The 25,634-nt window shown below is 40.2% G+C and overlaps 1 protein-coding gene across 3 annotated transcripts; it reads left to right on the top strand.

Moving 5' to 3' along the window:
- Positions 1-25,052, top strand: lpin1a (lipin 1a). Of its 3 annotated transcripts, none has more exons than XM_050043777.1 (23): positions 1-135; positions 3,643-3,843; positions 4,499-4,594; positions 9,796-9,892; positions 9,991-10,213; positions 12,460-12,534; positions 12,767-12,859; positions 13,019-13,130; positions 13,670-13,898; positions 14,174-14,326; positions 14,436-14,529; positions 14,833-15,032; positions 15,180-15,273; positions 16,695-16,764; positions 18,660-18,752; positions 19,269-19,333; positions 19,445-19,583; positions 19,889-20,037; positions 20,240-20,326; positions 21,139-21,291; positions 21,598-21,712; positions 21,855-21,958; positions 22,083-25,052. In XM_050043777.1, exons 2-23 carry the CDS (start codon positions 3,652-3,654, stop codon positions 22,252-22,254), a joined length of 2,805 nt encoding a protein of 934 aa, XP_049899734.1. In that variant the 5' UTR covers positions 1-135; positions 3,643-3,651; the 3' UTR covers positions 22,255-25,052. The 3 variants fall into 3 exon arrangements, with proteins under 3 accessions (XP_049899734.1, XP_049899725.1, XP_049899743.1); XM_050043768.1 differs by having other exon boundaries at positions 13,016-13,130; XM_050043786.1 differs by lacking the exon at positions 12,767-12,859 and having other exon boundaries at positions 13,016-13,130.
- Positions 25,053-25,634: the final 582 nt, after the last annotated feature.

Genomic DNA, 25,634 nt, shown 5'->3' with positions numbered 1-25,634 from the left:
AATATCAGATGACAGGAGCGCGTTACACACGATGTCAGATCTAAAGACTGACACGTAACGGACTAAGGCTGCACAGGACGGTTCAGTTTGGATGGCGGAAAGATTTCAGAGCGAAGAGCGACATCAATAAATAATGTAAGTAGGACTGCCGGGCCGTACAGTAACCTGCCGTGAGGGAAATAATAAACATTATAACAGGATATCTATTCATTATGTGCACAGTCAGAGGCTTAAAGGCTGCTTTCACCTTGGTTTGTGTATCATAATGTGCGGCTGAATGATGGGAGCGGGCTGCAGAGCCTCACCCCGTGTGCAGATGTTTACATGACGCCTCACAGGCCACATATGATATTACAGTCACTTTATGAACCCCATGTTGATCCCGCTGTTATTCAGCTTCAACATGGGCGTTTTCGTGCCATGAAAATACGACATTTCCTGCTGTTTATGTTGCATGATTATAGGCAATTTTAATTTATTAGAAACATCATAATCATCAATAATTGATTAATGATCTCCGCGTGTCCTTGTAGCTATTTAGTAGTAACAGTCAGTAATCCCAGAGTATCAGACTGCTGCTCCAGTCACATTAAAATGATGTAATTGGATAATCCTTCAAATTATAATCTGCAAATCCACACCTCAGTCTGCCTCTCTGTTTGTGCTGTAGTGAGTTTTATATTGAATTATGTGTTATTAAATAAGCCTCTGTGTGGCTCTCCTCAGAAATAACAGATGTAATTTAAAGGTTTCCTCACTGTTGTGTTGTTTCTTTGGTAAAACAACACATAAATCAGAGGATAGAGCTGGTAACTTGGCCGATTGGCTGTTAAACAGAGATTTCCTGGAAGAGTGGGCAAGGCTTTGGTTGTGTGTGTGTGTGTGTGTGTGTGTGTATGAATGGTCCCATCTGTTTGCACGTGGTGTATGTTGACAGTGATATCAGGTCTGTGGCATGTTGAGGGATGAGTGCATGTGTATTGTGCATGTGTGTGTTTGCCAGACAATGAACATGACAGTGAAGGGGTCAATAATTATGTAATCATTGTCAAACAGTCCAACTCCCAGTTCTTGAGCAATAAGTCACACTAAGAGATTAAAGGGGCTTTTCACCTAAATGACAACCACCAACACCACCACCAACAACAACAACAGTACACCAGGAACATTTTCACTGCTGTGGTATCTGGCCAGGCAGGATGTTTTACTCTCCCTCTCTTTTTTGTCATCCTACCATTGAAAAACATTTTGCTTCCCAGAAACAGGGTTTTGGTTACTGTGAATAATCCCCAGATGTTACTATCAACGCTTAAATTGGAACTAGTGTCATAGAAATTCAGCATAGAAAGATTCCCTAAGAAAAGCCAAACTGTCTGCATGGCTACATCTCCCTTTAAGTTATGTTTCGATAATATAGATCGACCACTAATCTTTTTAAGTGTGTTCCTGTATTTGTATGTTTATTTTTAAGTACATGTGACATATTTGTATAAAACACCTACATTTAATTTTGTGTGATTTGGCTCAGTCTGGACACAGCGTATTAATTTGTTTAATAACAGTGTTGTAGTGTGTTGTGTGTAGCCGTTCTGATGCACAACAGGATAATGCTGGGTCATTACAGCAGAGGAGCCCCACACTGCAGTAATTGATGGGTGTTAACAAATCATCTGTGTCATTAGAATGTTCTCACATGGTCTGCCAAAATATTGAGCCATCTGTCTCTGAGGCACACGGTTATAATGTGTGTGTGTGTGTGTGTGTGTCGACTGGGAGATGCCAGAATCTGAGTCAGCACAAGCAGGTGGCAGGTGGAACACTTTGTTATGCAGATAAGATAGCGATGACACATACAGTATTGTGTGTGTGTGTGTGTGTGTGTGTGTGTGTGTGTGTGTGTGTATTCGTTGTTTTCACAATAAGAAAGCCAAAGCAATTCCGAGGTGTCACATTAGCAATGCTTTCACCCTTGTTTAAAGCTGATAAAAAACACTACTGGCATGCAGTTTGCTGAATAGATAATGATAAATGTTCGGTGATGAGCAGACTTGTGTACTCAAGTCACAAATTGGAAGACTTTAGACTCAACTTGACTCAACGAAGACTTGCAATTCAACTTGGACTTTAACACCAAAGACTCCTGATTTCACTTGGACTTGACACCTTCATTAAAAAGTATGTTGTCTTAAAAAGAGGACCACCAAACTGACTAACATTAATTCTGTTCAGTCCTAGCAAGTCGACTCTCGACTCTCGAATCTACTTTGTTTGAACTGATCCAACAGCATCCATTCAAGTTGCAGGAGAGCAATATGAACGTTAACTCAGGATACCAATTCATTTGTGTGCAAAAAAATATGTGGTGGTCAACGAAAAACAAATTGCAGTATGTAAAACGTGTGGGTTGAAAATGACAGATGGAGACACAGCAACATCCAGCTTCATTCAACATTATAAATTACACAGAGAACAGTAAGTTGAGGCTAGTATTAGCAAAGTTATCAAGCTAATGCTCAACTAGCGTTGTCACTCTGTTGTTAAAGTGGCTTTACATTTGGTGAAGAACGCATTATTACTTGTTTGGGACTCGAAACTCAGGGTTTAGGACTTGGGCTTTGACTCAGGACTTGAGTGCAAAGACTTGAGACTCACTTGTGATGTGCAAAACAATGATTTGATCCCACCTCTGGTGATCAGGTGCATAAATGATTCTGTAGCATTGTACAAGTGGCTTCAGACATTTTGCACAGTACTCTGCATACCCTCACTGACGTCATCCCTGCAGGAGCTCCCAAAGGACCAGTAGCTGGTGTATAATCCAAGACAACAAGTAAACTGTACACATTCTCACAGTCTTTCCATGTTTAAGTATTTGTATGAAAGCATGGAATATATATTTAGCTATTAATAACTTTAAACAATATTGTTGATTTCTCCTGGATGCTGAATATATTTTCTTTCTATTCTCTCTCTCTGCCCCTCAAATCAACAGCAACCCATCTCCGAGCCCAGTGAGAGCACTTCCTTGTCTGTGTCTCTCTCCAGGGTCATGTTTGGCATTCTAGACAGAGAGCGTTAGAGGCTGTTGATCAGAGAGACTGGCACAGCAACACAAACTCTCCCCCCTTAATTAGTGTATTTGCATTACAAAGGAAAAAAGGCTTTTTTTGTTTCTATTATCATTTTTGTTTTCAACTGACAAAAAAACAAAAAGACATCAAAACATCTTTCTTTTTTTTTAGGAAGAGCTGAATGTTTTCTCATCCATGCACCCACATACCAACACCAGTCACAACCACAAACATATCCCACGCTCAGCAAGGCCACAAGAATACTGTCATTGTTTATGGTCGCAGCAGAGATCGGCCAGTGTGTGTGAGCAGTAATTGGACTCAGTGGATCAATAATGTGTTTTAATGTGGCAGTGAGGCCTCGTGGTTGCACAGAACAGCTCATCTGTCAAGCGTTTGGTCCCCAATAGCCAATAGGTCCACGAAGGGTCATTTGTCCTGCCAGTGTGTGATGCTGTGCATATGTGAAAGGCCTGAAATGCAGATTACAGATTAAAGAAAAAAAAAAAGATGTGCCATCTTTGTGAGAAAGTAACCAACAGAAACTCTTTCTTTCCCTCTCTGTCTCCAGTTACAGACCATGAACTATGTGGGTCAGTTGGCGGGCCAGGTGTTCGTGCAGGTCAAGGAGCTATACAGGGGACTCAACCCTGCAACACTGTCTGGATGTATAGATGTTATCGTGGTACGACAGCCAGATGGCACCCTGCAGTGCTCCCCATTCCACGTCCGCTTCGGCAAGATGGGTGTGTTGCGGTCCCGTGAGAAAGTGGTGAGATTATAGGGTGCTGCCACCCTTCATGCTTTCACTACCTTTTTTTCCATCTGCATGTGCAGTGTGGTTTTGTGTACAGGTAATTTGAGAGGTCAGAGTCTGTTGCTAATACTTATGTTCTGACAACAGCGTCAAAGCAAAGGCACAAAGGGTTCGTAAGATGATGACAGAAGTTTTAATCAGTGGTGGAACACGTTATCAGGCCTTTTACTTCAGTTAAGAAAAAGTAAAAGGCCGGTATTCAATATCATAGTTACTTTTTATGTTAAATTCACATGTTGCTGCAAAATATTGACGATATTTTATATGTAATGCAGCAATTCAACAGGCCAGAAATCATATTGTACTTACTGAAAATCAATATTGTATTACTGTAATATTGTATCGTACTGACTGAAAATCAATCAGTACATACAGTTAATTAAAAGGGAATTACAGTGCAGCTCACCCAACACTGTGTGTGTATGCATTTCTACATCTTAGCAGTTAAGTTACATTAAAACAGCAACTGTTATCTGTTAGATGAGATGGTTATTTATTTACAAAACTAACAGTTACTCATTGTGTTGACACAAAATCACACACTGATGATTGTTTTATTCATGCCAGTGAGATTTAAAACATGTTGAGACACTTTAATTCTGTCCTGCAGGTGGACATAGAGATTAATGGCGAGCCGGTGAGTCTGCATATGAAGCTGGGCGAGAATGGAGAGGCCTTCTTCGTCACAGAGACTGAGAACACAATGGTGAGTAATGATTGACAGAGTCGTTAACACTCACAAATATAGGAGGGAACAGAACTTACTGACATAAAGGTCGTACAGGCCAAACTAAAATACAAGCAGTGCTCGAACTGGACACTCTGGTATTCTGGGAGTTTTAACTGATTTCACCACCTACCGATGAATCTGCATTATGAACGGCATTACATGTCATTGTCATATTAATTATCAGGTTCAGATCGCTATTTTTGCTGCTCAGACCAAGAGGCAGCAGAGTTGTGCCCCGCCTCTCTAGTAGTGTGAGGTGCAACATGAGACTGAGTTCTGCTGGGCAGCTGCTGGTGGAGCCCTCAAAGTCTTTTAAAAGTCACCGACCTGTTTGACAGTGAAGTTTGGCTACAAGAAAAAAAATCAAAACAGAATGAGCCAAAGGACATTTATTTTTGTGAATGCAGTAAGTGCAAAATCAAGAGTGTCCTGTCCCTGACAACACAAAATGTGCCACAAAATCAGAATTAAGCGGAAATGATATAATACAATCACGAATAAAGCTTCTAATACAATCATGTAAAAGATGAAAAGAGTAAAGAGTAAATGATTTCATTGTAAAAACAAATTAATAAATCAAGAGTTGTATAAAACCATAAAAATAATCTGTTCGAGATCCTAAAACATCCCGAAAACATCAATAGTCTAAAGAGAGAGCACCAAGTTTCTGCAACAGTAATTTGATTTCACACAGATTGACCAACTTTGACAGTTTTATGTGTAATTACAGAGTGTTCCAGGCAGAGAGATACAGAGCACATAAAAGTTATTTTACTTCAGGGGGTCTTTGGGAACAGGGAACGAGGACTGTGTTGAATAAACGTACATAGATAAAGTAGTTGTAACCTGTGGAAACATTTTTTTGTAGTTTTCATATAGAAACTATAAATATATATAAATATGTCTTGAAATTAGAAATTCTAATCCTAGGCTCTTTCAACAGCAGCCTGGCTGTACAACGCAATGGCCTGCTAAGACACCACACAGCTGTTTATACTGCTTTGAGGCTGGATTTTACAACCCTGAAAAGTTAGTCATGGCGGCACTCATACTTTATCCATACTCGATATGTGTAAAACCAAATGTAAAATGAAATGTTGAAATAGCAGTAATACCACATTCATTCAAAAATGACACAAGGGATGGAAAGGGGGGATGGCAGTTTTAGAAGGGGGATGATTTTGACCGTTTTTATTTCAAGGGGGATGCCATCCCCCCTCAACTCGAGAACTGGTTGTAACCACCTCTTCTCATGTCCTGTTTTATTCATGTGCATGTGACCTGCACTGCTGGTATAAGCACAAGAATTCAGGGTTCAGTCCTCTATAGGGATGCACAGACTAAAAATGTATGCACTCACCGCACATCAGGCACTTCAGATAAAGAATTCTCCGTGTCTTACTGTCCGTGCTTTGAGATATGCACCCAGATACACATCACTTATTCATCCCTTCATTCTGGAGTCCTATGAAAACGTGACAATGTGAATATAATGTTGGTTGTGTATTAACAGATTGGGTTAGGAAAGAGTGCCTGACAAACCTCTGATCCATGTCACAGCTTTTGGCCGCTGTTTTGCTTCAATCTACTGAAGTTATCTGTCAAACTAGAAACTGATCAAAACAATACAAAAGTCCTACCTGAACAGCTTTCCATGCAGCCATAATAGATCATGTTACAAGGAAGTATTTGCAGCACAAATGCAAATAGAGCAGAAAACAATCTGACCAGGGAACATTTCCTTTTGCTTTGACAACCAATTCTGTAAAGCGATAGGTGAGGATTCATGGGGAGCTGGAGGGTCAGGGACATGAGGAGGAGCACTCGTCTGAAGGACACATGGATGAGTGGTCAGCGTGATGAGAGTTGGCTGTGTTTCCCAGTTAGGAATTAAGAGGAATATATCATAATCTGAGAAGATCTAATTCCTAATCTGAGGGATTACATTGGTCTAATTCTGCTTTCATTACTTGCTGTCCCTGTCAAAGACTGGGAGCCTTTCTCCAACAGTCAGTCAATCAATAGGTGCCATGGGTGCTCTTTAGAGTGGGTCATGCAGGAATATCGTAATGCCTCAGGCCTTGGGAAATGGGAAAGTATGTGCAAATTCTCTTTGGCCATGTCCATCCCACTGTTTGGGCTCTTTTGTGAAATCCTCTCTTTGACAACTTTTCCGTTGCAGAGTGGAAAACCACCAGAGGTCTATTTATAGCTCTGCCAGATTCACCTTCCTTACAGTTGGTTGCACAAAGACTGCACTCAGAGACTGGCTGTCACTGATCTGTGTGCTGCCCAGATGGACGGGAAGAAAGACGAGACAGTCAGATAGACATGCAGATAGTGAAAGAAGAGAAGGACGAACAAGGCACGCAGACAGCACATACGACATTACTGTACAGAGCTAAACCACACATCAACATGCACGAGAGTGAACACTGTCCCAATATGGCAGCTCGAGGATTGCCACAGTATGGTCTGTCTCTCGTTCATATTATATAAATTCCACCGGCGTCGTTGCGTCTGTCTGTAATGGTTTAAGATATCATCTCACCACTTGAATGGAAAAAGATCAACAACATTTTTAAGGAACAATTTGGCATCGAGCCAAATGCCTCTGTACCTCTTCTACCCAACCCCCCTCTGCTCTCTCCCTCTCTGTTCCTCTGGGGGTAAAGTTGAATTTGTTTGGGCTTGTGTATTGGCAAATAGATCCCACATGGGAAACATTAACCAAATGTTTCTGCAGAAATTAGTCTGCAGGGTAGAGCATCAGGATTATCTGGATACCTGTGGTAATAAAACCCACATGATGTCAAGATGTGGTTATGTTTGAATGCTTTGAAAGGAAAAGGGAGTGTAATTGTTTTCACGTTTATCTATTTACTGTATAACCAACTTTCATTTCAGTGTGACTAGTCTCAGAGATTAAAAGTGCTGTGCTGGCCTGCTTCGTGGATAGTCTGTCTGAAAACAGAATTCAAACATGCAGAAAACGCATTCACAGAAAAACACATTTAGTTTTTAGAGAAAAGTTATGTTGATAGATTAGAGAATGGATTGAGAATAACGCATCCAAAAACACTGAAATGAATTGAAAGTGCTTTGGGTTGGATGTTTCCAGCAAGGTTAGGGCTCTGAGCAGATAAGCGGTGACCTGGCTCATCCTGAGCACAATCACTTTTTCCCCTTTGATCAGAATGAATTGGGCTGCGTTGGACCATGGTAGGACACGTGCGCTGCAAGGCATGTGTCAGTCTGCACTCTTTGGATCATCTCTTTATCTTTCCCTCTCTCCCTCTCTGTCTCCGTGTGTCTCTCTATTTCACTTTTTGGCATGGTCATCTTAGCGAGACTGCCATGAGCAAATCTATGTGATTTTACTAATCTGAGCTCAAACCCAAATTCCCACAAGATTATGTAGATCGCACTGGGGACTAAAAATCTGTCTCATCAACCAGCAGCACTCTGCAATGCTGTGTTTTTGTGGTATAACCCATATGCTGTTATTTGCTGAGTGGGAATTTGTATTTGATTGTTTTCTGCCATCTTTTATATGTCCTTATATGTATAGTACTTTGTAATGTTTTTTTTTAAAGGTGCTATATGATTAAAATAAAATAGATAATAATAATTAATGAAATAAAATAAAATAATAAAATAATAAAATGAAATAAAATAAAATAAAATAGAAACCATTATCATTATTTTTATTGTTATTTTATTAGTAGTAGTAGTATTAACATTATTAATTATTATTGATGTTGTTGTTATTATTATTATTTTTATTATTGTATTTTTATTTTATTTTTTTTTAAATTTTGGCCAAACTAGTGGCGGTTCTTAATAACCTCTACTGTAGATGGAATAGTATGACATATAGAATACATGAATGAAGCCTAATGATTTTTGTGACCACTTAACTTTTAATTTCACAAGATTTTCTTAATTTAAGTTTAACTTTTTTTGCACTTAGTGTTTTATTGTAATTAGTAAATGCTAACACACTAAACTAAGTTTTGCTCAAAGCACCTCACTTTATCTTCATACATACTTTACCACAAGATTCCTTTCAAAAGTTCAATAATTTTACATCAGGTATCGTTAACTTCAGTTTGGGTAGGAAGTAAATTATTGTTTTTGATCATATCTATGATGGTTAAGGTCATACCTAACAGAGGCGTTTTTGTGATGGGATTGCTTATGCCAGGTCTGGCTGTGGGGTGCCTCAGGGCTCAGTGCTTGGTCCAATTCCCAATTTAAGTTTACATGCTCCCTCTTGGCCATCTTATGGGCAGACATAATATCAGTTTCCATTTGTTTGCAGATGATACTCTATTTAAGCTGTGATCCAACAAATAACTACCAAAACCCTGTTAACCTGATAGATTGCCTTCATGACATACAAGCGTATGTTCCAAAATTTCCTGACAAGACAGATATTGATCAATGACAAGGTACTGCAAATGTTAAAGTATCAAACAGTCTTGGTTCTCTGTCCAACTCAATAACATTGCATCCACATTGCAGATATCTTGGTGTCATTTTTTAATCAAACCCTCAGTTCGGACAAACGTGAATTCAGTAGTTCAGCTCTCAGAAATACCTCCAGGATCAGATCATTCCTTTCTAACAAACATCTGGAAGCTGATATTCATGCATTCATAACCAGTTGTTTAGATTATTGCAATTCCTTGCTCTCTGGCATCAGTAAAAAATCGCTCTCACGCCTCCAGCTCATCTAAAACTCTGCTGCTAGAATCTTGACTCAGACTAGAAAACATGACCACATCACACCAATCCTGGCTTCCCGACACTGGTTACCTGTCGCTTTTAGAACTGATTTTAAGATTTTATTGAGTGCTTACAAAGCCCTGAGAGGCCTTGCTCCAAGTTATATAACAGATCTTTTATTGCTCTATGTTCCCTCTCGCACCCTGAGTGACAGAGCCTTTGCAGTCAGAGCTCATCTTTTCAGCTACTTGTTAAAAACTGCCTTTTGATGATTTTAACTGCTTCATTGTTGTGTGTTTTACTCTGTTATGTGTATTCTGTTTTTATTGATTTTATCTTGTAAAGCACTTTGTAACTGTGTCTTGAAAGGTGCTATATATATAGAGTTTAGTATTATAATTATTATATCGATGACCTCATGACATGTCATGTTTCTGTGTTACCAGGAAATAGTCCCGTCTTACCTGGCAACGTCACCCATCATGTCAACGGGGGCAGAGTTAATGGAGTCCCAGCTAGGCAGGGGCAGTTCTCGTCACCATGGTAAGCCCTGTTGATTTTTTTTTTTTAAAAGGTAAATTTGTGAAAATGTGCGTGCTTTTGAAAAACTGTTTTTAATGCTACTCTCTCACATTACATAGACACCATCCCCTGCAGCTCACTCCCTGTCCAGAGCCTGGGACCGCAGCAAAGTGAAAGTGGGATGATCAAGAAGAGGAGGAAGCGGAGGAGGAAGGTACGACCAGAAGCAGCCGGCGGAGGGGGAGGGAGGAGAGAGGAGAGCGGAGAAGAGTTTTCGGAGGACGAGGACATGTTTTCTATTGACCTGAGCTCAGATGAGGAGAGAGAGGGTGACGGCGGCAGGTGTGTATGTGTGTGCATGATAGATTGTTTCATTGTGTGTTTTAGTTTGAACGTTTTAAGCTTTGGGAATTGAAAGAAAACTTAAAAAAAATACCTTAGTATACTTTGTATTTTCAGTTTTTCTAAAACAACAGCTCATAGGTTTTTATGCCTCCACACTGGAGACAGTTTGGGCCAGAGGCATTATGTTTTCGGGTTGACTGTCCGTCCCATTCTCATGAACAAAGTATTTCAAGAGTGCCTTGAAGGAATTTCTTCAAATTTGGCACAAATGTCCACTTTGACTTAATGAACTGATTAGATTTTGGTGGTCAAGGTCACCTTGTGTCCGTCTCATTCTCATGAACACAATATCTCAAGAATGTCTTGAGGGAGATCCCTCAAATTTGACACAAACGCTCACTTAGGGAAGATGTGTGTGAAGCATCCACGTTTTCACGGACGTGAATGTAAACAGTAAGTGCAACTTGACTGGTTCGTGGAGGCATACAACCGTGAGGTGATAATTGTACCTCTCTGTCTGTTTTGTTGTTTGGAGTTTGAAAAGGCCTTCCCTCCAAGTCATCTTGCAAGGCCTGGGGGGGATGCCAGTCACTTTGTTCCATAGCTGAGGTTAATTACACCTAGAATTTTGTCAAACATAGAGACTGTATGTGTGAGTCTTTATGGCTGTGATGCATGAATGAGTGTGTAAGTTGTTGTTCCAGCTGTTAGATAAAGGGCAACACAAAAAAACTGAGGACATTCTGTTAATGCTCACATTGGAATTTGTCCATGTATAGCAGCGTGGCTCTGTGTGAGGAAATGTCAAGTAGACAGAAATATCTCAACAGCTTCTGGATGGAAGCCATGGAATTTAGTGCAATCATGTCCTCCTTAGGATGAGTTGCAATGACTTTGATTATCCCCTCATATATCATCTAGCGCCATCATCAGGTCCAGTATTTATTTTTACAATGAAATATAGGCATGTGCAAAACTAATAATATTTCAGGTAGCCTTAGCTGTACTGTATTTTGTGCTATTTACCAGATGTTAGTATGGTAACATGCTAAACTGAAATGGTGAACATGATAAATATTTTACCTGCTGAACATAAGCATGTTAGCATTGTAACTGTGAGCATGTTAGCATGTTTGGTCACACTAGCATTTAGCTCCAAGATGGCTACAGCCTCACAGAGCTGGCATGGCTGTAGACTGTTAGCTGTTAGGAATTGTGCCTTAATCAATGAAGAGGTAATGGTTGAAGGATAACATAAGCATAACAATAAAATGTCAGCCCACCATCTGTGCCCCTTATTGCCCCTGAAAACTTGGCTTTAACTCCCCGTAACATTAAATATCCATGACTAAAAAGCAACAATCAAAGTTGGAAAAACAACATCTTTAGGTATTATTTATTAAGTGTTTAAAACTAAAAACCTTAGCCAACCTGCTTCACTGGGACTGTATGGGTGTGGTGTAATCAGATTTGACATCAGACTGTAATTCAAATTGCTGCTAAATCCTAATTGGTGAAAATATGTAACATCACCTTTCTCCAACTGAGCCCTGTCCACCTCAAAGCAGCGAGGGACATAGGGAGAAATACAGATACACCTCCTGTGAAATTACCAAAATTGTACTTCCTTTGGCAGAACAGAAAATTTTCTAAATTATAACTCATAGTAACAGGCCGATCCAGAGCCTTTAAACAGGCTTTTAAACTTCATCCTACTGTCTCAATTCAGTCAAATATTTTCAATTGTTCAAATTAATTGCTTAGGAAAAATAAGGGAGGTACAAATTAATGGGTGAGACTGCGTGTCTGTGCATGTTTGTGTTTACGTATGTGTGTTCAAAACCAGCTCTGATTGTGGGATGCGCTCCAGAGAATCATCCTGTTCCCACATTGTTCCCTGTCTATTTGAAATGATGGCTCTTTTCTTAGAAAGTTTATTACATATTAGAGCGGGAAAACATTAAGGACATGAAAGAATGTGCGGCTGCCTCATGTCATGCTTAATACTGTACTTGATGGGAGCATTTTAGGGTGGTCTACGTCGTGTGGTTTTAGACTGAAGTAGTTTCGGATGAGATAAACAGATTATGATTTGTGTTCGGATCATTTTAGGACATTTTTATGAGCATAAACAAATGAATTGTTTGACTTTATTTGGACTTTATATAGTGTGGTGTGTGCACAGGTTGTGAAATAATATGCATATGACTGACATCTCCATGCATGTGTGTGTTTGTGTTCAGACCTGTGTACGGTGATCAGGGGTCAACAGCCAACATGCACACACACCCCAGCACTGATTGGACCCGTTCACAGAGGTATTACTTTCATACAAAACACACACACACTTTATGATTGACTTGATCTTATTAAGCTGTCTAATAAACTCTTCTTAGGCTCATGTTAGTTATTATTATTATTATATTATTCTGTTCATATTGAGCATTTGTATATGTTTTCTGAGTAGACAATAATCACTGTCACTCTCTCTTTCCATCTCATTTTCTTTATGTGTGTTTGTCTGTCTGTCTGTGACTTATATTCCTGTAGCCATGCGATTAAGGAGACTCTCTCCCTTCCTCCACCCTGTGGTCTGTCCATCTCTTGTCCTCAGCAGACTTCTCACTTCTCCTCCTCTGTTAGGTATCACTTTTAATTTTATCCTCTCTGAATGCTGGAAATTGATGCAATTTTTGGAAATTATTAAATATTTTATATATATTTGGATGTTCAATACAATTTACCTGTTAAAATATGGAGGACAAACTGATTTAAATCAAGCGTATTTCACTTTCCCAGTAGCCCTGACGATTCACGCTCATCAACACCGAAGAGCGACTCAGAGCTAACCAATCAGAACAAAGACAACCCTGAGATGTTGTGGACCTGGGGGGAGCTGCCACAGGCCGCCCAGGTATCCACATACACACACTCACACACACTCTACAGAAAGTACCTCAGCACTTTGAGCTTGACATTTTTGGAAATATATGTCTGTATGTTGAATATGAAACTACTGCCAGTGCCAGCAGCCCGTTAGCTTAGCATAACATGAAGACTGGGAATGGCCAGCCTGTTTCTGTCCAGCTGTAACAAAAGCCGCCTACCAGCACCTCTACAGCTCTTGTTTAACATTATTGACGTAAATAGCAGTTGCCAGGCAACCAGCAGATACTCCAAGAAGTTACGCCTGACCAATAAATAATCAGGCACATAGCCATCCATAAAGAAAACTGTCATTTGTATGCCTTTGCTGTTTGCTTAGCTGTTCTCCCCTATTTCCTTTGTCTCCATGCTAAGCTAAGAGGCTGCCGGCTCATCCACATGAGAGACATGTCAGTCTCCTCTTCTCATCTAACGAGAGTGAATCAGTGTAGAAAGGGGAGAAACATATTGAGCACACATGCAAATAAAGATTGTATAACAAGTTTGATCTCTCTCTGTCCGTTATAGCCATCCTTCCTGACTTCCCACCAGAAGCAGGACCCCGTCCCAGCAGTCTCCATCCCGGTGTCCAACAGCACTCACTTCAGAGCCATCAATGACACTGGACCCCCCTCCCTCACTCTCTACCCTCCCCAGCCAGGGGAGAGCGCTGCTCAGGGTGAGGACAAGGACACTGAAGAAAGAAAAAACGGAGCCAGGGTTGGACGAACCACTAAGACTGGGGACACAGCTGCAGGTAAGCATGGCAGAAAAAAACGTTTTAAATGTAAAGTATTCTCTAAAAGCACCTAGAATTACACTACAGCCTAAAATAAGAAATTATGTGAGTTGTACTGCTCATTTATCAGGCTAAATGCTGTCATGGATTGCCATTGCCTCTCTGTCAGACTTGCAGCCCTATAGTGACCTCCAGTGGTGTTTCTTTAAATTCATGTATGAGTTTATCCTGGTGACTCATAAGCTTGTTTGTGTGCTTCACTTGGTTGTTTACTGTGTGTTATTTTCCCGTAGGGAGAGAGGTGGAAAGCGTTGGGCCATCATGTGAAGAGATGGAGGGTCTAACAGCCTGCCCAGTGTCTTCCAAGATTCTCCTTGATCACCTTGACGAAGCTGGGAGTAGAGGAAGTCCCATCAGGAGAACTGATTCACCATCTAAGAAGAAAGGTATCAGAGCTCTATCTCAAACAATACAAAGGATCTTGAGCTCAAACTGTCTGTAGGCGTCATCATCATGCTACTGCTGCTGAGGATGTGTGATATTGTCTCTTCTTAGAAAAGAGAAGCCAACACCTTGGTGCTGATGGCGTGTATCTGGATGATATTACAGAGCTGGAGCCTGAAGTAGCCGCTCTCTACTTCCCTAAAAGGTTCAGTAACAAAACATATTCATGTACCAAACATGTTTGTGCATGCCCTCATATGAGTACAAAACATACTTTAAACCAAATACACACACCTACTGTACGGAGGGCTTTCACCTGGTGTAATTCACCCTGTGGCAACCACCAGGGAGTTGAGAAGACTTTAATTTGTCTCCTGTTTTTCAGAAGTAATCAATTACTTTTTGACACTTTAGGACACTTAAGTGAGTCTTTATTTGACCTACACCATCACCACAATATTTTCCGAGATGTACATGTTAGAGTGTTTGTGTTTCACTCCCTCCTCAGTGACGGAGGCAGTAGCTCAATGAAAGGGGACTCCGAGATGATGATGATGGGAGCGCGGAGTGCTAATCAGTCCCCACAGTCAGTGAGCAGCTGTGGGATGGACAGCGGCGTTGACAGTTTGTCCGACCAAGTGGGGGACCTGCCTCATGTTGCTATCTCTTTGTGCGGAGGACTCACTGACAACAGGGAGATCACAAGAGGTAGGATAAGACATGTGCAAGGAGGCGATGACAGAAGGACAAAAGTACTGTTCAATTTAGATTCTTTACTCTTCTTTGTGAAACACATGTATGTCAATCTGTGTGTGTTCTTGCCTCATATCTGTGCGTGTGTGTTTCATGCCACAGAGCAGTTCCAGGAGAGGGCAATTTCCTACCAGCAGTTCTCTGAAAACCCTTCTATTATCGATGACCCTAACCTGGTGGTCAAGATAGGAAACAAGTATGTTCTGGGATACCATATTCAAAGTGTGATATACATTTAGACGTGCAGAAACTATGACAACCATCTGCTTTTGTTTTATTAATAGTCTGAACACATTTAGACACGTCTGTGTTTGCATTAATGGGTTTTAACGATCTTAACAAACCTTCTCCAGGACCAATATGTAAATGCCATCTTTACAGCTCTGACAATAATTTCATAATTTAATATCCTTCAAAGTAAAACACCGTTGTATATTCACTAAATCACCAACTTTGGTAGCAACAACAGCAAAACGATGTTAAAAAGTGTCTGTTTTCAAACTCTCACATAACCCATGCAGTATAAATCAAGTCTCATTCATCCTGTCATATGCTCAGTACTTCCCAAACAAATGCAAACCTTACTATTTAAAACTGAACTAAAAATAAAACGTATCTATGCTCTCTTCAAAGCCAGACTCCATTGAGAAAAACAGTGATTTTAGCTTGCTAAACACGGGTGCTGCTGGTCTATCACTGCCTCGATTAGTTGGTTTGTTTGTGTTATTGTGTGACTTCCATGTTTTAAACGGTTAGTTTGGATTCACTAAAGTCACACAATAACATAAAAAAGCTGCCAGTGGAGTAGTGGTAGTTGTAGCAGTGGTAGATCAGCAGCTCCTGTGTTCAGCAAGGTAAAATTATTGTTTTTGTCAGTGCAGTCTGACTTTTGAGTAGAGCATCGGTAAGTGTAACTTTATTGGTAAGGGCTATCTGTTTGAAATGTACTGAGCATACGACTGAATAAATGACACTTTGATTATACTGACTGAGCTGTGTGAGACTTTAAAAACAGATGTTTTTGTATAGTTTTGCTGCTGTAAAACATGGTCCCTTTTTACTCTAATTCATTCAGATTTTTTTCTTAACACATCCAATGTAACACAGGGTGATTAATTGATATACAAATGGTCATTTGGTGAGTGAAGTATTGTTTTTAAGTTAGATGAGAGGACTGATACCATTCTTGTTTGTACGGTAAATATGAAGTCAGCACTAGCAGCTGTTGAGCTTAGCTTAGCATAAATACTGGACACAGGAAGACACAATTAGCCTCTTTCTGTCCAAAGGTTACCAGCATCTTTTAAACCGGCTGATTAACAGTTGTCATTTGTTTTATCTGTACAAAAACCAAAGTGTAAAAATGACGTGGTTTTATGCGAGATTATGTGTCAGACTATTTCTTGGTAAAGTGCAACAACTTCCAGGATGTTACTGTGCTTCATAATTAACACACAGATATGAGAGTGACATTTATCTCCTCATCAAACTCTCTGGAAGACAGTGAATAAGCTGCACGAATCACAATTCCTACTATAGATCAAGTCAGCTGACTCTGTCAGATTGAAGTCTGAGGTGTAAAGAAGTGCTTATAGCGCTCTCTGTCATCTGTTGTAGGTACTACAACTGGAACACAGCAGCTCCTGTGATGTTGGCCATGCAGGTCTATCAGAAACCACTGCCGCAGGTAAGACCACCACAGTCATACACAAATATGTACTCTGATTGTTTCCAGTTGACTGTATGTTTTATTTTATCAGGAAGAAGCAGTCAGTAAAAGTACTCATTGTGTAACAGAATGGACCCTCTCAGTTTTACATTATTATATATTATGATACTATATTATTGTTATGCTTTCATTACTGTGTAAGCAGCATTTTCATGTTGTAGTACTTTTTATATTGTTAGGTAGTTAAATACAGTGGTTCCCAACTGGTCCAGCCACAGGGTCCAGATTTCTCCTTGGTCATTAGTTCAGGGTCCACACAGTTTAATATGTTCAGCATCATACTGGCATTTGGCCATGTCATCGATCTAGTTAGCTGTCTCTGTCAAGTAGCCACTCACTCTACAGCAGGAAATGGCAAAATAAAAGCTCTGTGCCGGATATTCACTGTACTTAAAAAATAGAGTGTGTTTTTGGTCCATTCCGAATGGTCCCAAGACCCACTTTTGACCACAACCCACCAGTTGGGAACCACTAGTTTAATGTATGAAATGCATCTTATTTGTAACTATTTTATTTACAGCTATTAGATAAATTCAGTGAAGTAAAACATACAAATTTGTCTCTGAAATGTATTTAAATACAAGTATAAAGTACTGAAGCATTGAATAGAAATGCTATAAATGAGGTACAAAAGCCTCAAATTGATGCTCAAGTACAGTTACACTCAGACAGTGGTTATCAATATTATATGCTACACTAGTTTTTATTTTATTTTTTATGTTCTCTATCATTTAATTATGATTTATTGTGGTGGCCCACCTACCCCGAAAATAAGTAGTCACTGAGGTAAAAAGAAAGATAAAGTGTTGAATGAGTGGTTCAAAAATTCCAAATTACTATATTGTGTTTTTAAATGATTGAAACGTTATTATAATATATGTTTGGTGTCTTTGCTCTGCAACCCTGGCATCACTTTCTCCTGTGCACTCCCAGCCTTTTGCAACTAATTCTCCCTGATCTGATGTGTCACTTCAGTGTTGTCATTTGCCAGCATCCTCACATTATTTCAACCAAATGCTACCAGATAATGTGTGCTCACATTTCTTTCTCATAATAATCGATATTCAACCATTTCAGTAAACGCTGTAGAGCACATAAGATATTTGATTTTTTACACTGACTACATCTGACAGCACTGTTATGGATACTCAGTCTGCTATGCCACTAATTTAATGGACACACATGGAGAAGCTCCCACCACAGCCGCTTGTCTTGTACCACAGTGAAATATGGCTTTGAATCTGTTTTCCTAACACTTTAATAATGTCATGTCTTTATCCCCCTCCTTATTTTTCCCTTTTATTTACATCATTTCTTTCTCCCACCATCCATGCTATGTTTGTGTGTGCTAAGTGTTGGTGTTTGAGTTATGTGTTCTCTGCTTTTGGCCTCTTCTCATACTGCCTCCCTGGTCTGTTTGGCTCCAGCCCTTCACAACCTGTATGTTGTTTCTTACTTTGCTTGGGTGTTGGTCAGAGCATGTCTTTTTTGTTTCTTATACCATAACTTCCCGCCATTGTCAACCTGTCTATCTTCCTCTGTCTCTCTTGCATGTCCCTCTCTCTAGCATTTTTTCCCACATGCTATCAGTCACAATCTTCTTCTTCCTTTCAGGTTTCAGTTTGCATCCTTTGCTGTTTGTTTGCCATCAAATTTCCACCTTCAACTGCCTTTATTTTAGTGATTCAGTTGGAGTTCAGTGTGGTTTGAAATGTGCCGTTATTTATTTTCCTTTTTTAGTGCTTTCCGTTAATTTGTTGTGTTTTCTGCTTCACTTTGTTTTGAGGTTTTTCATACAGTTTTGAGTTACATTTTCTGTCAGTTTTGAGGTGTATGTGCATGGTTGTCTCCAGGCCTCAGTGGAGAACATCATGAAGGAGAAGATGCCAAAGAAAGGAGGACGCTGGTGGTTCTCGTGGAGGGGCCGGAACAGCGACTCCAAATCAGTAAGTGCAGAGATATGGTGAGATATGTTAAAATAAACTTTGTCCTTGGCACAGTGGTGCAGTGGTTAGCACTGTTGCCTCACAGCAAGAGGGTTCCTCGTTCGAACCCAGGGTGGGGGAGCTCTTCATGTTCTCCCCGTGTCAGCGTGGGTTTTCTCTGGGTACTCCGGCTTCCTCCCACAGTCCAAAGACATGCAGGTTAATTGGTGACTCTAAATTGTCCGTAGGTGTGAATGTGAACATGAATGGTTGTCTGTCTCTATGTGTCAGCCCTGTGATAGTCTGGTGACCTGTCCAGGGTGTACCCTGCCTCTCGCCCAATGTCAGCTGGGATAGGCTCCAGCCCCCACGTGACCTCTAACAGGATAAGCTGATTGATTACCTAGACAGTTAAGAGTGTCAGAGGGTGGGAAAGGATGGGAAGCAAAGGCAGGGTGCTATATTTGTTCCTCACATCAACACATGCCATTTCAGTCAATTAAGCCACATGTGACCTTTGACCTTTGTGCACTTCAGGAATCAGTGACAGATGCAGGAGGAGACAGTGGAGAGAGTTCGATTACGATGCCCTCAGTGGACAGGTGACTTCAGACGGACAAGCTTGTGCTTGTTTCTTTGTTTTACTCTTTAAATCACCGTACTCTCATCTTCACTAGTTTTCATAAGTTTCTCCAATTTTGTTGATTTTACAGGATGAAGGACGAATCATCCTCCAGTGATGAGGACCACAGATCGTCCAATCAGGCGTCAGGACCCTGCCAGTCAGAGCTCCTCATGAGTTCTGGCAACGTCTGTTATAAGAAGACTCTTCGGCTCACCTCAGAGCAACTGGTGTGTATTTATTGATCCAAATGGGGATAAAAACATGAATGCAAGTCAGTTTATGGCAGCTTTGAAGCTCCTTAGTGGCTTATTACATGTTGCACACTATGATAAAGTAAATAATTTGGAATATCTTCAAATGAAGGGTGTTATTCTCACATTTTGTTCAGAGGAATACACCATACATTGTTGTGTTACTGCATGTTTTCCTTACCTGGTGTAGCCTAAGACTGAATGGAAAACTTTTTCACGTTCCTGCACTCAGTATTTGTGTGCTTGTACTTGATGTACTTGCACTATTTGTGTGTGTACAGGCTAGCCTGCAGCTGATGGAGGGTCCTAATGAAGTGGTATTCAGCGTGACCACTCAGTACCAGGGCACCTGTCGCTGCCATGGCACAATCTATCTTTGGAGCTGGGATGACAAGATAGTCATCTCCGATATAGACGGAACAATAACAAGGTAACAGAAGGCAAGATAGTCTCACTGTCACTGTTGGTATCCAATAGTTGAAATTCAGAAACCAGCCATTAATAGAAGTTCAACAGTTCAGTTTCAGCTTTTCACCAGTAGATTTCAGGCTTTACACAGATTCAGTGTTGGTGGTTTGTCTTTATTTGCTGCATTGACTGTGTGATGTTGCCTTTCTTGTATCACGCTATAGGTCGGACACCCTGGGTCACATCCTCCCCACTCTGGGTAAAGACTGGACTCACCAGGGCATCGCACGGCTTTACCACAAAGTCAGCCAGTGAGTGCTACCTTACAATCTGCACACAGTGTTCAGAGTCAAGTTGTTAACACTAAGGACTAGCCTATAATACAAATACCAGATTTATTTACTTGTTTGGTTAACTTATTTTTCCTTAAAGACCCCATATTGCAAAAAGTCAGATTCACATTTCTTTTCTTTTTTTTTTTATTATAAAGCAGGTATTGGTGCTATATAAATACTGTGAAAGTAACAGAACGCGTAATCTACAGAGAATTGCACAGAGTTGGTATTCAGAAACTGTGCCTTTAAACGAGCCGTTAGGAATTCCACGAAGTTGTGATGTCACAACTTTACTATATAAAGGGAGAAACTGCCACAATAGTGCCATTACAGTTATTTCCGAGCTGTGATGACAGTGCGGTGATGCAGAGAGCACAAATGGGCAAGACTTGGAAATACTGACGCATCAGAGCAGGCTCAGCTCTTCTTAACAGCACATTGAGATTACTTTGTATGAAATGTGCTATATAAATAAAATTTGATTTGATTTGATTTGATTCGTAGGAGGGGGGGCTTAAAGAGACAGGCACTAAAACTGAGCATTAAAGACAAAGGGTGAATACAGGAATATTCAGGGAAGTAGCATCAGAAAAAATAATGTGTTTTTTGACCATTAAAACATGTAATGATGTTGTAGTTGAAACCCCAAATGCAGGTATCAACCTGAAAATGAGCATTATATGAGACCTTTAACTGAAATATATGCAATGGCATGTCTAATAATTCCTTATTTTAATCAGGGTAAACAGCTCAAGACAAGTTTGTCTTTCTCTCTATCTGTGTCACAGGAATGGATATAAATTCATGTACTGCTCGGCGAGGGCCATCGGCATGGCTGACATGACGCGAGGCTACCTGCACTGGGTCAATGAGAGGGGAACCATGCTGCCAATGGGCCCGGTGCTGCTCAGCCCCAGTAGTCTCTTTTCTGCATTGCACAGGTCAGACACACACCACATGTACAAAAATGCCGTGCTGATGTAATCAGAATTCATATTTGCATATAATGGTTAGTTTAATTTGGTATTTAATAATCATTTTATCAGGAGCAGCTACACAGTTTTGCCTTATATATATCCTGTATGCGTAGAATGACAGGGATTACTTGTCATGTGCAAATATTCTGACAATAATTTTAGGGATTTTTGGGCTTTTGTGTCTCTCACATCTCTCTGCTGATGTATTGATGTTGATGTCTTTCCCAGTGGATTTGTAATATGTGTTTGATGTCATGTCATGTTGTGCAGGGAGGTGATTGAGAAGAAACCAGAGAAGTTTAAGATCGAGTGTCTCACAGATATAAAGCACTTGTTCCACCCAAACACTGAACCTTTCTACGCTGCTTTTGGCAACAGAGCTACGGTGAGATTTCTGCAAACGAACATACTCTCTCTTTAACAACAGGAATACACTGAAGAACTGTACTTTGTTCGTGTTTAAGCCTTGCCAAGATGTATAGTGTTCTTGCTTTTGGCTGTGATGCTGATTGTTTGTGTGATTTCAGGATGTGTATTCCTATAAGGAGGTTGGTGTTCCTCTGAACAGGATTTTCACTGTCAATCCCAAGGGAGAGCTGATACAGGAGCATGCGAAAACCAATATCTCCTCGTAAGATATATTCTTTGTGTCACTTGATCTTCATTGATGTGATTGGACTCCAGACACATGTGCCTACAGATGTTTGACTGAATTCTGGTAAAAGTCTGCCGATGTCTTTGTGTCTCCTTCTCAGCTTTGGGCGTCTGTGCGAGATGGTCGACCACGTCTTCCCAGCCCTTGCTCGAGAGGAGGGAGCAGACTTCCCCTGCTCTGACACCTTTGACCAGTGCAATTACTGGAGCAAACAACTTCCTGATGGCACCAACCAGGAAGAAGAAGACCCACAGCCACTGGAGACAAGCTGAGGAAACCCATCGAGAACGCTGCATTCCAGCTTTTCTCCAAATCAGTCATGACGCTGAGGTCAGGGGGTTTGCGACTCATCGTGAAGCCGGCTGCCCGGATTCAGAGTGAAGGTGTTGATTATTTTAGGATCAAAAATCCAAGGACTGAACCTGAACAGCTGCTTGGGAGTGAAGCCAACCGATGGCTCCGCCTGAGGAGTGCTCAACACAGGGTCAAAGACTCACGTATCACACATTTGCAAGTGCACTGACTCACACCAATGCATACACATAAGAACTTGTAAAGGCATTCCATAGACAATGCACAACACTGCAGAATATATTATCCCTCACTGTGTGTTTTTCAGCTCATTGAGAGATTCCTTCGACTGGTTACTGTTCTCTCCTTCATCCCACTCCACTCTTCATTTACACTGGTGGATGGAAAAGCTGTCACAAAAACCACACACATACACTGTTTGTGGAAATTATTGCTAATATTATTTTGCACATATACAGGCCGCAGAATTTTATGCAAAAAAAAAACCTATCTTAAAATAATCGGTCCATGTTAAGTCCACAAAAATGTGAGGACTCACTGTGTAAATGAGATAATTTTGCAGAGATTCTGCACAAGCAGCCCTTCCAGATTGCCCAAACAACTGGCTTACACCATTGATAATACAATATAAATTATATATGGCCTAGAATTCAGCTTCCCAAATCAAATCAGCCTGTTGGTGCATCATTTTATATCTTGTTTTAACCCATCACATGCAATATATTACCAAATATTAACATACATAAGAATCTTAGTTGGAGTTTTACCTACTGCAGGCATGTGGCTGCAGTAATCTCCTGTGACCTCCAGTGCAGTACATACACCACATCACATTAACTTAGATTTCACGACTATAAGAGCAACCAGAACATGCAAAAATAGCACAGATAGTGTACTCAGTCATCTTTCTGTGCCAAACTCCTTTGCAGGTCCAGCTACATGTGTGTGTGGTCTCCTGACCGTGCTACTGTGAAAGATTTATGTTTAAGACAAATGCAGGACAATGCAAATAACTTAAGTGTGTGTTCTTTCTGTCTGTTTTTATACACGCAAATACGTTAACACCAGTGATATACTAGAATGTAGAATATAAATCACTCAGAGTCTGTGTTATTAATATGACTAATGCCCATCAATGCAATGACTGTGGAAGCCCACACAGGACTGCGGTCATATATTTTCAGTTTTGTAAAGTTGTTACTGCACAGATCAATATACTTTTATATACAGCACTAATCTGTCCTGTGGTGGAGAATTAAATGCAGTATATTCAAATACTGTAAGGTTTTCTCTTTAAAAATACATCTGTGTTTTTTGTCATGTGTATATAGATTTCCATTGTTATCAAATGTTTGTTTCCATCCATTGATCAAATAACATCTACTGTACTGCATTTATTATTTTTTTCACATGTCTAACTTAAAATGGGTGAAACCACTGTAAATAATGATTAATGTTATAAAATTTTGTAACCATATGAAGTGAACTTAAAAAAAAGAAAGAGCTCATCTTTTGAGAGATGATATTGTCTAAAAGGCGTTGTTACTGGTGCTCATTTAAACACACCTGCAGTCATTACATGCTTTACTGTGAATCTGTTTTCAAACCACCCGTGTCCTGTTACGCTAAGAGGTGGCAGCTTCATCAACATGCAGTTTTTAAGGAAAGCCCATAGATGGATTAGTGTTAATCATACGTCATTTTGTTTTATTTTGAGCCTCATGGGCACTAAGGTGGCTATTTACATGAAGTGCAAGCTAATTGCTACATAAAGTTTATGTTGATTGCATTGTTAAGAACTGTTTTGTACAGAGCCCCTAAAGTCCCAGAAGGTGATGAGCAGAAGTTAATTGTCTTGTTGGAACAAGTTCTTGTCATATTATGGGACTTTAGTGGCTCCGTAGCTTTGAATGCCTGACAGCTTCAAGAATAGGAAAAACGCTCATGTTGCTACCGCCCTCCAGATTTTATATCATCTGAAAAAAGTTAGAGTTTAACAACAATATTTGTAATCTGATATTAATGTGTCCTGTACCGGAAAAAAAGCCAAAATACTGATTGATCCTCTGATTGATTGTGACTGAGTCTGTGATAATGTATACTCTTTGTGCATAGGATAGATAATGTTTGATGCCATACTGGCAAAAGAAAACTAATGAGGAATTGACCTTGAATCTGAAACTGTTGATGTTCACATGCCTTTGGGGACTCCAATGTAATTTGTGTAAGAGGAAAAGAAGCAGAGGACGCATGCTGTTGTGATGCTAAGATGCATATTACGTGGATGTGATAATCACTGTCTTGTCACCTGATCCTTGTAGACATTGCTATAGTATTGTTATGAGTGTTATAAAAAAGCAGAGACATGTTAACATGTAATTATTGAAGCCAAAAGCACACTCACATCTGTGTGAGGTCACTCGATTTGGCACTTGTAAGAGATTATGCTAAAGTGGATTATGGAAGCTGATGATTTTTCTTCTTAATGAACACAATGCTCTTCCCATGATTTTAAAGTAAATCATCTGTGTGGTGATTGTCACTTGATTCTTTCTGTGAAAGATCCATTAAAACTCTTGACCAGTGATGCAGTCTGTGTCTGTGTTGACATGGATGTTGATCTGTCCCGTGTAGAGATTAAGGGCACTATGAAGCAGCCCACCGAGCAGTGTGCAGTACGAGCAAGTGTTAACAATGTAGTTTGAATAAATATGTACAATGAACATATTGTTTTTAATAAACTCAAACATGATTGCTACATTGTGTTACACTTCTTGTTTTCACTTCCCCTCTGCATTATTAAACTTTTGCGACCTTTGAGTCCTTGTTGCTAGTGCTTGTGTAATGTTAATGGTGTATGATTACACTGTGGTAGAACTACCTAAGATCTGACTATGTCTTTCCCCACTAGAAGACACGAATGGCATTAACCCTCTGCTTTTACTCTTTAAAAAGAAAAAAGAAGAACACATTATCACACCGCTTTGTCAGATTTGGAAATACAGAAAACCGTTGCTTATGAAACCTTTAGTATTTCATCACATTCCTTCCACAGCACTTCCCTTTCCATTTTTCCCTTCTGCTCGTGACCCCATGTGAATGAAGCGACCTCCACTCACTCACTCACACACACGCACACACACACACACACACACACACACACACAGAGCTCCTTCTTTCTCCCCCTACCCCATGAGTGAAGGAAAGTCCGGCTGTCTTTTAGGAGTCGACCATTTTGGACCGTTAAACAAGAGTTGCTCATAAAGCTCAGCCTAAGTTCAGTTGGGTAGACTTTCTTCATGCTATATTCATGATCATCTGACTATGGGTGTTTCCTCTC

This window comes from Epinephelus moara, chromosome 1 (genome assembly GCF_006386435.1).
Source record: "Epinephelus moara isolate mb chromosome 1, YSFRI_EMoa_1.0, whole genome shotgun sequence".
Lineage (NCBI taxonomy): Eukaryota > Metazoa > Chordata > Actinopteri > Perciformes > Serranidae > Epinephelus > Epinephelus moara.
This window is presented reverse-complemented; position numbering and strand designations above follow the sequence as displayed.